This window comes from Rana temporaria, chromosome 10 (assembly GCF_905171775.1).
Source record: "Rana temporaria chromosome 10, aRanTem1.1, whole genome shotgun sequence".
Lineage (NCBI taxonomy): Eukaryota > Metazoa > Chordata > Amphibia > Anura > Ranidae > Rana > Rana temporaria.
This window is the reverse complement of record NC_053498.1, coordinates 134,078,870-134,090,951: the sequence shown is the minus strand read 5'-3', so window position 1 is coordinate 134,090,951 and position 12,082 is coordinate 134,078,870. Positions and strand designations below refer to the sequence as shown.

Below are 12,082 nucleotides of genomic sequence, written 5' to 3'. Positions count from 1 at the left end.
CACCTGAACTAAGCCGCAGCTCTGTGTGTCCTTTCAGACACGGAGCCACAGCTTGTCCCTGCCACCCCTCTCTCCTCCAATGATGCCCGCTACTGTCTCAGCCAATGAGGAGGGAGAGTCCCCGGACTTCATGGCTCTTGTGCAACATCTCTGGATAGAGATGGAGCTCAGGTAAGTATTAGGGGGCCTGCTGCACACAGAAAGTTTTTTATCTTAATGCATAGAATGCATTAAGATAAAAAACCTTCTGACTTTAAAGCTGGCCAGAGACTGGCCGAGATTTGAACCTACTACGGGCTGGCTAATTTTACCCAAGTTGATCCATTGATCGACTTGAGTACAACCAGCATGTCGGACTTTCACTTCCAATTATTGCCAATGGTTATAGCCGCTAGAAATAATTACTGTGTTCTCCCAGCAAGGGTGATCCCCCGAACCCCTGGGAGAACACATTGATTATAACCCATGGGATCCCACCCCGCTGGGAGAACACAATAGCCCTGCAGGAGGGATTCTACCATCAACACTAACTATGTTGGTAGTGAAATTGAGCGATTTTCTTTCCTGCAAGCCTGGAAGGAAGTTGGGTCAGCAAGTTGCCACTTAGAAATCAAGCTCTAATAAGTAGTACAAGAGCTTACAAATTTAAAGTGGTTGTAAACCCCCCCCCCCCAAAAAAAAAACAAAAAAAACTGCAAGACATAGCATACTAGCTCAATACGAAATATTCGCCTTAGATCGAAGCCCCCGCTGCGGTTCCCGCACACTGCTCCGGCAGTTATTTTTGGGTATCGTGGGCTCCGGCGCTGTGATTGGCCAGAGCCACGATGACGTCACTCCCGCGTCACTCCTGCGTCAGCTGAAGCAACAGCACGAACGAGCCGTTGCTTCAGTGCGCATGTGCCGATGACATTGGCACATGCTGATACAGGGGATATCCGGTTTAGGAGATATCCACGGTAGCTACAGGTAAGCCTTATTATAGGCTTACCTGTAGTAAAAAGTGAATTTTAAGGGTTTATACACCGATAGAATTTATTAAGAATATTCACTTTTATAGTCATCGTCAAGGTTAAATCTTTCTTTGCTTTCAACCACAGTAATGAGAAAATTTGAAGGATCAGGATTTAACAAACAAATTTCTAACAAATTTCTAACAGTGAATGCGTTTTTTGTTTGATAAAGTCCATTCGTTGTAAAAATGTAATGTTAAAAGCAATTACATTTTTTAACATACCGTTTTATTGTTATTTTCCCCCCGGTTTCCAGGTTCTAGGTTCCTGCGGGACTGGGTGTTCCTATTCAGAGGTTAGATCAGTGTTTCTCAACTCCAGTCCTCAAGGCGCCCCAACAGGTCATGTTTTCAGGCTTTCCATTATTTTGCACAGGTGATTTGATTTGCCTTAGCAGTTACCACAGCCGTTTCATCTGAGGGAAATCCTGAAAACATGACCTGTTGGGGCGCCTCGAGGACCGTAACTAGCCGACCTGCGAGTCTGCTCTATATGGCGCCTGCGCAGTCAGCTCTACACGGCGGGGCGCAGGCACCGTATAGAGCCGACTGCGAGTCGGCTAGTTACGGAAAACTGGTGACGCGCCTTATGCGCCAGTTTTTCACCAGACGTCAATCATCTAACCTCTGAATAGGAACGCCCAGTCCCGCGGGAGCCAGAACCCCGGAAGACGGGGGGAAAATAACAATAAAACGGTATGTACGGCAAAAAAAAAAACCCAGCATACTGTAGATGTCGGAAGTATGCTGGATTTAATAGTATATAGATGTTTTTTAGGGTGAACCTCCACTTTAAGTACTTTCGCACAGCATTCTTCAAGGTGTCGAATGTAGAATAATGGTATGACAATCTACTAGTGTGTGGCCGGGATAAATCCCTGTAGCTGTAAAAAAAAAAACTCACACTGTGGTTTTACATGGTAGGAATTTTATGAAGCTGATTCCAGATTCTTTCCCTTTTCAGCTCTGTAGATATCGAGACATACAAATCCATTGCTGATTGGTGGGTCACTCTACCATATTTACATTATCATTACTGGTATGAGATAAGAATCATTGCTCTTCCCCCACCATCTACAGGAATGCCCTTGAGAAGTCTCTCACCTGATTCTCATTGCAGTAAATCCAGCGTATTATGAGCTGCAGGCCCCTGGGAAATCAAGCGAGACAATGACAACAGCATGGGGGAGAGGATTCTGGGAAGTCATGTCCATTTTTGATTGCTTTGGTTCCAAGAAAGAACATTTTTAAATACTGTTGCCAGTTGTATTTGCCAAAAAGAGATAAGCCAATTAAAGAAAAAAAATTACAACATAGCTGATATAGCAATTTTATACAATCCATCACATTTTTTAACGCAACCAGAATTAACTTGCTTAACGTTCATGATTATAACCTGATGATTTTAACCCCTTTACACAGACATAACACAAATATGCGGCCTTCGGCTTCAACTGGTTGTACTGGGATGATGGTGGCAGCTACAGGCATCCCCCCGATACCGTTTTTAGAGCCGTCGGTCGGGTTTCTAGTAATAACAACCGATGCGGCTAATCAGTTCGGCAGTTATTACAAGCAGCGGGAGGGGACGCCCTCCCTCCTGCCGCCTTCCACTACTTGTCCGTGCTCTCCCGTCCCACCAGGAGGCCCGAGTGACCAACCAGCGCACCCGCCAGCTGGCCAGAGACCTGAACAATGCCAGAATCGGCTTCGATGGGGATTCAGATCTAGTAACCTGGAAGGGATGTCATGACATCCCTTCTGGTTTACTAAAGGATTAAAGGTGCCCGATTTAAAAAAAAATGACAGCATTCAAAACAGCCAAACTTGGTGTTTTGAATGCTTTTACTTGCAAAGGAGAGATTTGGGGTCTTATAGAGTACCTTTCACATGCCTGTTACTGTCACATGGGATATTTACATTCCTTGTGACAGCAATAAAAGTAAAAAAAAAATAAGTAAAAAAACGTTAAGCGCCCCAGACCAGAATGCTTTGGCACTATCTAAATTAATTTTGAATGAAAACATTTCCCCTCACCCTCATCCGGGGTAGGTTATGTCTAGGGGCTCTGCCAAAGACCACACCCCTTGAGGGAGGAGAAAGGAACTGACGGGGCCTGTCACCGGGCTGAGCCCATAGGCAATGTTACTCCACAGTGTGAACCCATAGGGGTGGAGTGGTTATTCTAGGGGGCTCGGCGCGGCATGGGTCAGTCTCACTCACTTTCACTGGGACCAGCTGCTTCGGAGGGTCCTGGAGATAGGCTCTGTTCGAATCAATAAAACATGAAGGTCTAGCCTCACAAAAGGGGACTACAATGGTTAATAGTCTTATGCGTACGACAATCAACTTTTTTGCCTTCACCAACTGCTTGTTATATGCTAATTGTTTTTGTGGGCCTTGTTGGCCACCCAAAATGTAATGGATGTTACTCTTTTTATATACATTCATAAAAAAAAAAAAAATTTTTTTTTAAAGAGCCCCATCCCTTGCACGCAGAAGTGAACGCATAGTAATGCCATGTACACATGATTAGTCCATCCAATGAGAACGGTTTGAAGGACCGTTTTCATAGGTTAACCGATGAAGCTGACTGATGGTCAGTCGCGCCTACACACCATCAGCTAAAAAAACGATCGTGTCAGAACGCGGTGACGTAAAACACAACGACGTGCTGAAAAAAATGAAGTTCAATGCTTCCAAGCATGCGTTAACTTGATTCTGAGCATGCGTGGATTTTTAACCGATGGTTGTGCCTACTAACGATCGTTTTTTTCCCATCGGTTAGGAATCCATCGGTTAAATTTAAAGCAAGTTGGCTTTTTTTTAACCGATAGTTAAATAACCTATGGGGCCCATAGTTTTTGACCGGAAAAAAACGGTCCATCAGACCGTTGTCCTCTGTTTAACCTATCGTGTACGAGGCCTAAGTCGTGCTCGCGTCTCGCCTTGACCTTTAGAGCAAGAGCAATAATTCTAGCACAAGATCTCCTCTGTAACTCTAAACTAATAACCTGTAGAAATGTTTAAAGCATCGCCTATGGAGATTTTTTGAAGCACCTTAGTTTGACGCCATTCCACGAGTGTAGCTATCTTTTTACTTGACGTAGCATCACCTTTTACATTATACAAAAGAATTGGGCTAACTATACAGTTTTTTTAATAACATTTTTAATTCATGAAAGTGTATTTCCTCCCAAAAATTTGCATTTGAAAGACCGCAGAGCAAATACACTCTGACAGAGTATTCACTAGATTCTAATGAATGAAAAAAATATTTACTGGAGACTTTTAAGGCAGATGTAAACCCTACCAGCACTAACCTCCCTGGCGGTATGATTCTTTCAGAAAAAAGGTGCTGAAAGCGGTACCATTATTTGCAAGGAAATTTGGCGTTTTATACTGTAGGTCTGTAATTTTTAGAAATAACTCACTTAAATCTGACCAAACAAGATTCTAATAGGCATCCCGGGTATGACATTTTTTTAAAAACAAAATTATAAATTATAATATAATAAATAATTATAAATAATTAAAACAAATAATAATATAATTATAATAAAAATTATTCAATAATGTAATCAAGTCAAAATCACTGAAATTTGCTCAGTTGCAGAATTGTTGCTGTCATTTTTTTGTTTTTTATGACGAATTTCCCCACAAATCGCTATGGACAATCTACAGTTTGCAGGGAGAAAGAACAGTTTTTATTATATAAAAGTACATGTAGGGCACTGGGCAGACCACTAGGGACAAGGGGGGTGTGTATTTTTTTCATACAGTACTGTAATCTATAAGATTACAGTATACTGTATGTAATGTGTTTGTTTACGTTTTTGAATTTGGCGCCGTTCTCCGCTCCTGTGCATCGTAACGTCGCAGGAAACGGAGATCGGCGGCACAGGAGGACGCTGTGTGAATCGAGCGAGGTCCCGCTCGCTCACACAGCGCGGTGGCATCGCTGGATCCAGGGACAAGGTAAGTAAACACTCCCTGTGGATCCAGCGAGGCGAGCCCGAGTCTGACTCGGGGTTACCGCTCGCAGCATGAAAATCTAACCCCGAGTCAGACTCGGGAATACCGCCAGGCAGGTTAAAGCAATGTGTATCATAAAAGACAAATGTAGGTGCTGCCCAGGTAGAGAGGTAAAGTCCAGCTAGATGGTTATGAGTGCGGGCAGGGACAGGGAGCTCATCCTAGCTCCAAGCCGCGGCAATGTCGAAGGAAAAGATCCATAAGCCACAAATCATTAAGCAGACCCATGTGCATGAAGTGAGATGAATGGCAGCCTCAGCCTGGACTCCAGCCAGGCCATTGCTCTGACGCGTTTCGCTCCACCCCTTGGAGCCTACTCATGTTCCAAGTGGCAGAGCTAAACACAATGGTGGTGTGGCCTGGCTTGAGTCTGAGCTGAGGCTGCCATTCATCTCATTTCATGCACATGGGTCTGCTTAATGATGTGTGGCTTATGGATCTTTTCCTTTGACAATGTGTATCATAAATTACCACCATATATTTCATAAAATACAGTTTTTAACTTTTACTCCACCCCTTGTTAGCCGCTTCCTGTCTACATGCATTTCCTCCAGTGTTGGCTGAACATCATTGCTCTGCACTGGCTTCTTGATGGTGACCATTACTTGTAGACCACATCTACACAATATGTGTTGGCAGTCAACAAAGGAGCTCAATTGGGAGACAGTTGTCATTCCATACCAGGAAGAGACTGGACAATAGTAGGATCACCAGAGATTCTTTAAATAAAAGTTACAAATTTAAAAAAAGACATTAACATACTGTATGAGATTTTACTGATTGAGTGTACATCACCTTTAGCTAAGGGTCATAAATAAAAGCTGAAAGTTGAAGTACTTGGTGAGCATCAAGATGTAGTAACTGCCCAGTTGTATGCCCTATATAGCAAATACTAAAGTTCAGTAATATTTTTCTTTTTTGATTGTACTGCTTGTTTCTTCTTTCAGGACCCAACTGCTTGCCGTCAATGGAGAGTCAAAGAGGCTGTTCGCCACGTTGGTGTAGCCATCGTCTCCAGCGCCATCACCACGGTCATAGCCACCATCCCGCTCTTCTTTTGCATCATCGCTCCCTTCGCTAAGTTTGGGAAGATTGTTGCGTTGAACACCGCCATCTCAATTGTGTACACTCTGGCCGTGAGCACCGCGCTGCTCAGTATGATGGCGCCCAGCACCTTTGTCAGAAACAGGACTTCTTTCCTCAAAGCCGCTCTGGTGGTCATCCTTTGCGCTGCCGGGAGCTTTTGTGTTTACATAGTCCTGCTCAAAACAGGGTTGACCATCCCCATTCTTAACGGGACCCCGCCGTAGAGCAAAAAAAACATTTTTTAGACACATTTTTATATACACAATTTTTTTCCTCAATGGTGGGTATTGTCAGAAGTGAAAAAAAAGCAACACACTGTGTTTTCTTTTACGACAAATGCACTTTATTTTATTGTTCTCTGATGCATACAACAGCAGACGGGCCGTCAGGAGCTGTGCAGATTAATGAGAGGGCAGAACCTTTTGGCAAGTTCCTTAATTTATGGAAGCATTTGTGGCCTTAATAAGCACTAGCAGTCTAAGATTGATGGACGTTACTCCGAAAGAGTGGCCTACTGAATTTAAAGAGTTTCCAACCAAATCTAAAAATTTAGTGCTTGGGCATTCAGTGTAGATGAACATAATGCAAGCATTCTCGATGTGCTTTCCATCAATGGTAAGGATTTCATGATAATACTTCTTTATCCCCATTGGCCTTTTGGTCAAATTAACTAAGGGTAATACATGTAACTGTTAATTGTACTGAAAATTATAGCAAACTTTCTTGGTGCTCCTTCAAAAAGTTGACTTATCCTTGAAAAATGTATATAATATTCTCTACAGTTAATCATTTAGGTTAAACCCCAGACAAACCGCTTACTACACAGATGAAATATTGGAGACCTGATGTTTCACTGTTATAGTTAAAGTGGAACTTCACCCAAAAGGGGAAGTTCTGGTTGTTTGCATCCTCCTCCCCTCCACTGCCACATTTGGCGCTTTTCCCTTACTGGCGAGGCCGGCTCCTGGACCCAAAGCTGTTTGAAGAATTGGCTTGGGTGAGGACATGGCTTGATCCCTGGACATGTAAGTGTTCTTAAATTTAAAGTTAGCAGCTACAGTACTTGTAGCTGCTGATTTTTTTTTTTTTCGGGGGAGACTGGAGCTCCTCTTTAAGTAACCTATAAAGGTCTTGCCTTTCCTCCAACCTGTGACTTGACAGAGAAAGATGAAGAAGCAGACTGATTAGCTCACTCTGCCCCCCCCCCCCATATAAGCATGCCCTTTGTTAGCACAAGAACTACAACTGACTGGATACTTGTGCTGCTTCTCCCTCTCCCAGACTTAACTTTGCTGTCTGAGGGCTACAAAAGACTGACATCAAGTCAAATTTGGGCACTTACATTACAAAATACATTTAATAATGTATTAATGAATGCAACGTTGTATTGCTCTCTATCTTTTATATCTGCCTGGAGCTCAGTTTATTGGTAAAATTGTTTCGTTATCCTGAACCAGAGGACAATCTGAATCTGTTCACAGGCCACACTATTGATATAACCTCATCCTGTCCATGTCTTGTGCAGTCATGTTCTATGTGGAGTGCCTAGGGTTCAATGATGATGTCTTTGTTTTGTACCATGCAAAACAAGGAAGTGGACCTGGTGCCATAGGACAGTGGTTCTCAACCTCAGTGCTCAACTACCCCCAACAGGCTATGTTTGCAGGTTTTCCTTTATCTTGCATATAGAAATCTGAATTTTGGTCCCCAGGCGTATCTGGTTTCAAGAATACGGCGCATAGATACAACGGCGCATCCTAGAACTTATGCGGCGTATCAACAGATACGTTGGCGTAAGTTCTCTCTGAATCTGGCCCAATGTATATATTTCTTAGAGGCTATTCTTAAACTTTTTCTTGCATAGGTGATTTAAATCAGAGTCAATGGTTTGGTATTTTGGACAGCTATTTTATCTAAGAGAAATTCCAAAAACATGGCCTTTTGTGGGTACGTGAGGCCTGAGATTGAGAACCACTTCCATAGGATTATCACTGGGGTCATAACATAGCTGTTAGTGAAATTTCACCTAAAATGTTTTTTTTTTATTATTGCAATTGTGCTGTGGATGTTGGCATTTCAAACAATCCATGAGTTTCGCCCAAGCTTCAGAGGCTGAGGCAGTAAGATCTCTGCACCTGAGTTTCCTGCAGGACCCACCTTTAGTGTTCATTACAACGTTATAGTTCCTGTTTTTATATTACGCAGAATACAACAGGGGGTGCTCAAGGGAGTTACAAGCGGTCACTTGTTAAATTAACCAGGAGCTATCCACGAATGAATACCAGTTTTATGTTGCTTGACGCTTTAAAGCCTAACTTCAGTCAACATATTTTTTTTATAGCATAAGGAAGGGTTGGGATCTCTGCCAGACTTATTACTAATTACAAAAGCTGTAGCAGATGTGCCACAATTATAAAACGTATTTTTTTAATAAATATAAGGAAAAATAAAAAAGTCAACACATTTCAGAGGAAAACATGTCTCTTCATGAGGGGTTTAAACCTTAGATCACCTCAAATATGTCTGGACTTGACTGAATTACAATAATAATTAATCATCAATATACAATAATAATATGTAATACAATAATATTCAATAACAATTTTCATTCTACTGAATATCGAATAAAATATCATTTTGGTCTCTTTCGACCTATGGTTGTGGCGCTCTCACTACTGCTTGTGTAGTTGAACTTTGCTCAGGACCCCCCCCTCTCCCCTGGGGATTTTTGATACTTGTGAGCGGCCTTACCAAAGCAAACCAGATTGACCAATGATATGGACTTTCACAAGAATACTGGATATTAATAAGGGATCTGGCACCTCTTATGCATGGACTAGGCTTATATTACTGTGTGTTTTTCTTCTGGAGAGATAATATCACCAGGAGAGAAAATAAAAAGAGAAAATATCCCGATATGGGCACAGGCACAGACTCCCAGAGGTTATAACCCTTCTCTGCTTTCTACAAAAGTCAAAACTGTTTTGCCTAGAGTTGGGCAATAAGTTGAAGGCAAGCTGAATTTTACAGAATTTTTTAATTAGACATTGGGTGAAATTTTTTTTGAAGAAAGAAATTGGTACTTTGATTAAAGTTTTGCTCATAACCCAGGCCCATTACAAATGCAGTGAACACAGCTTCTGTACAGACTGAATTTTTCAAAAAGTTTTAAAAAGGTGTATGTATGAGCCCTCAGGAAGGGTGTTCTATCTGGAAGTTCTTTAAGTTAACATACATTGGTAGACAAACTTGTAAGTGATGCAACACACTTTTTACTCAATTTTTATGCACATGTTGACACGGTTACAGGTTTAAAGGCCAAGTCCAGAAAAAATATTCTCCAACTTAGGTCAGGCTTCATCATGTCAAATCACCTAGTGGTTTCCTATATTTATTTGAACTGTTATCCCAAGATATATTTGTTCTATGCTTTCTCTACCTTCAATTTGTGGCTATTACTGTTGTGTTTGGTTTAAGGCAGATGGAGGTAGGTTGCCACTCCAGTGATCCTCGATTCACCCCCAAAGAGTAACATATGATGGTTGTCACTAGAGATCAACAAACTTCTGAAAAGTTTGATCAGTCCGGTTCCACCAAACCTTTTTTTTTTAACTTACAAGTCTTGGATTTTCTGGACCGGAAGTCCCACGGAAGTCAATAGGTATCAAAACGAGCTCCAATAGTGTGTATTAAAGGGCAGCAAAGAATTGTGCATAATTGTTTGGGAAGCCCTGCCTGATGACATAATTGGGCCAAGAAATAAAAACAATTTTAACGCAGTCCAGGAAACCAAGAAGTGGATCCTAGTAACCAAAAGAGCCTAAAAATAAGGGTTACTAGTCCAGATGGGTGGCACTGGCAGCTGAGCTAATGATGCTCAGGCAATAGTAGAAGCAAACATATGGTAGGAACAACCCGAGCCACTTGGGGAATTGAACAAACAAACTCTGAAATTCAGATTGGGACTTCTGAATTCATGAAAAGTCCAATGTGGTCCGAATTTCGGGATCAACCCTAATTGTCCACTATTCTGGGGGCCTATTACAGTTGAATTAAGAATATTCTGTATGTGCTTAGGCACCTTGAAATTTCTGTAGACACCTCCAGGGCCAATGAAAAATGTGATCTCTCTCCAGATAACCAACACAAAAAAATGTTGGCCTCAAAAGTCAAACACTCGCCTCTTCCACTGCCCGTGCCACCAAATGGTGCTCTTTGGAAGAGAAATCGTCCTCTAAAGTCTTCAGAAACCAACACCTTTGGGAATGTCAATCTTCTAATCTTCTGATCCCCTGCTACACACATTGGTTCTACCTGCCAAACTCCACATCACTACTGTGTCCTGTAGCGATGTAGAGTTCAGCAGGAGAAACCAATGAGTGTAGAAGGGACCAGGAGTTCGACACTGCCAGAAGGGTCAGACTTAAAACTTCAGAGGAAAATATATTTTTAAATAGAGCAGCTTTCTGTGGTATCTGCCTAAAGGGATAATGGGGCCAAGAAATGGAAACATTTGGATGCAGTCTGGGAAACCAAGATGAAGCTCCTAGCAACCATGGAAGCGTTTTCATTTTCCCCATAGCTTTGACTTAAAATGGACTTATTATAATAGAATTATGGATTCTATGACTTTATGAATAACAGTAAATCCATAGGGTGAACAAAACAGTCATTGAACTGCCAATTCCCCAAACAAAATAACTAGCTGATGGGTCAGTTGGCCCGCCAACAAATAACATTTTTTGAGGAGACTTGGCCTTTACGGTAGGAGAGAACCCACGTCGTTTTCTCCTTCTTATTCTGAGTATGCCGTTTTCAAGGCACCGTTAGTTCACTTTTATGAAAACTGTGCTTTTTTTTCTATTCCTGTGGCACAAGACTTGGAAAACGTACAATCAAGTGTTATTCATGTGTGAGCTGGTCAGAAATTCTTACTGTGTTGCAACATGTTTTTTTCGCAAAAACTACAACTAAAGAACAATGAAATGACTGTTTTCTAGGATAATTTCACTTTTTTTCACACATTTTTTTTAATGGCACAAATTAAAAATAAAACTTGTGATCTTGACAATGCACAAAGGCACGGTTGGAGTTGGGAAAAGCATGTAGCAGCCTTGCTGGTTTGTAAAATGTTAGCTTCTCCCTGTGTGTAACCTCAGATTACGCCTCAGTGGAGTTTCATGGAGGACTGCAAGCGGCATTGTCAAATTTTTCTTTTTCTAAAAGCACAAACAATGGCTGTGATTGGTTCTTAGGAAACTAATATTTCATCAGTATTGATCCAAGGACTGTAGACCTGTAGACTGTAGAGGTTGGTTATTTGAAAACAGACCTGGGACAAATTAAAGGATAATTCAATAGCTAATGATGCCAACTGGCTGGGGTACAGAAAAAAATTCAACATTTTCGTTTTATGGATCTACTTAGTAAGGCAATGTCAAGGGCAATGACGATGGGCAAAGAACTCCACAAAAAAACTCAGCTAAGCACTTCTCTGTTTAAACTTACCTCAAAACTTATATCCATTGACATTTTAGGTCAAATACAATTTTTTTTTTAAACAAATTTTATTTACTCTTTATCTCGACCAATAGGAGACCTTTCCAAAGGCATATCAGCTTTCATTAAGGGGTTCTAATATCAAAAGATTAGCTTGCCGTTTAAAGGAGAGGTAGGGTCAAAGCTTCTTTGGCCTTTCTTCTCCTCTGGGTCACAGAAGCACTCTTTGTTCTGCAAACTGTGACCTGTTTTCAGCCAGTCCAGGCCCTGGAAAAATCCTGACTTTAACCACTTGCTGACCGCTTCATGAACAAATACGTCGGCAGAATGGCTTGGCTGGGCAAAGCAACGTACAAGCTCTGTGACCGCGCCAGCAAGACCCGCAGACTCTATGTCCGCCGGTGTCCCAAGATCGAATTACGGAGCTGCAGAAAGGGGGGATGTGCCTGT

The 12,082-nt window shown here is 41.8% G+C and overlaps 1 protein-coding gene across 1 annotated transcript in view; it reads left to right on the top strand.

The window, feature by feature from the left end:
- The window catches only part of DISP3 (dispatched RND transporter family member 3), a 171,924-nt gene extending 160,833 nt beyond the window's left edge, over positions 1 to 11,091 (top strand). The window contains exon 21 of the mRNA XM_040326322.1: positions 5,995 to 11,091. Coding sequence (XP_040182256.1) covers positions 5,995 to 6,357 — 363 coding nt within the window. The 3' untranslated portion in view covers positions 6,358 to 11,091. The remainder of the gene's footprint in view (positions 1 to 5,994) is intronic.
- Positions 11,092 to 12,082: the final 991 nt, after the last annotated feature.